Genomic DNA, 720 nt, shown 5'->3' on the forward strand with positions numbered 1-720 from the left:
CGTATTGACTCTCAGTAGCCTCATCATCGTCGCTCTGGGGCTCGTCATCTTCGTGATCGGATAGCAACGCCGACAGATTGCCTGAACGTGGTGGAGATTCTTTCTGGTCCTCGGGTTCCTCACTAGGTCTGAAGGGCGAGAACGCCGAGGACGATGGAGACGATGCCGCATAACTCGGAGATAGCAGCGGCGCACCAGAGTTTGAGTTGGAGCGCGAGCCAGTAGGCCCGCCGATCAGCGGCGTCAATTCGGTGGCCGCATCGGCCTTGGGAGATCGCATTGCGTTGAATTTTTCGCTCTCTTGGCTGCTATTTGTGGCACTAGACAGAACGGAGAGGCTGTTATCGCCAAGATGGCATCCGCTTTCGGCGGAGATGCTACACGTTGACGCAGAAGTGGACTGTCGGAAGATCCGGCTGGCCTGCGACTTGGACCTGCTAGTGGCAGAGCAGAAAAAACTCAGCTAGTCACTATTCTAAATTCAAAGAAGTCACTGTTGCGAGGGACCTTGTTTTTTTCGTGTTTGTTTGGCTACGTCACTTTGCCCCCTAGCGCCTACTCAAGCAGCTAAAGGGACCCGATGGCTTCCTCTTCTTCCTCCGCCCCCGCCGTATGGGACTCGGCTAAGACCTCCATCCGACAGGACATGATGATGAACTCCTCGTACGCCGCACCACAGAGCCAGAGCCACGGTCTGCCGCGGTCCAAACCGAGCTCCTT

The 720-nt window shown here is 56.1% G+C and overlaps 1 protein-coding gene across 1 annotated transcript in view; it reads right to left on the reverse strand.

The window, feature by feature from the left end:
- Window positions 1-454, reverse strand: part of PPTG_01897 (hypothetical protein) — a 2,701-nt gene extending 2,247 nt beyond the window's left edge. Inside the window, exon 1 of the mRNA XM_008895289.1 lies at window positions 20-454. Coding sequence (XP_008893537.1) covers window positions 20-280 — 261 coding nt within the window. The 5' untranslated portion in view covers window positions 281-454. The remainder of the gene's footprint in view (window positions 1-19) is intronic.
- Between the last annotated feature and the right edge of the window lie 266 nt (window positions 455-720).

This window comes from Phytophthora parasitica, assembly GCF_000247585.1.
Source record: "Phytophthora parasitica INRA-310 unplaced genomic scaffold supercont2.3, whole genome shotgun sequence".
In the NCBI taxonomy this organism is placed as follows: domain Eukaryota; phylum Oomycota; class Peronosporomycetes; order Peronosporales; family Peronosporaceae; genus Phytophthora; species Phytophthora nicotianae.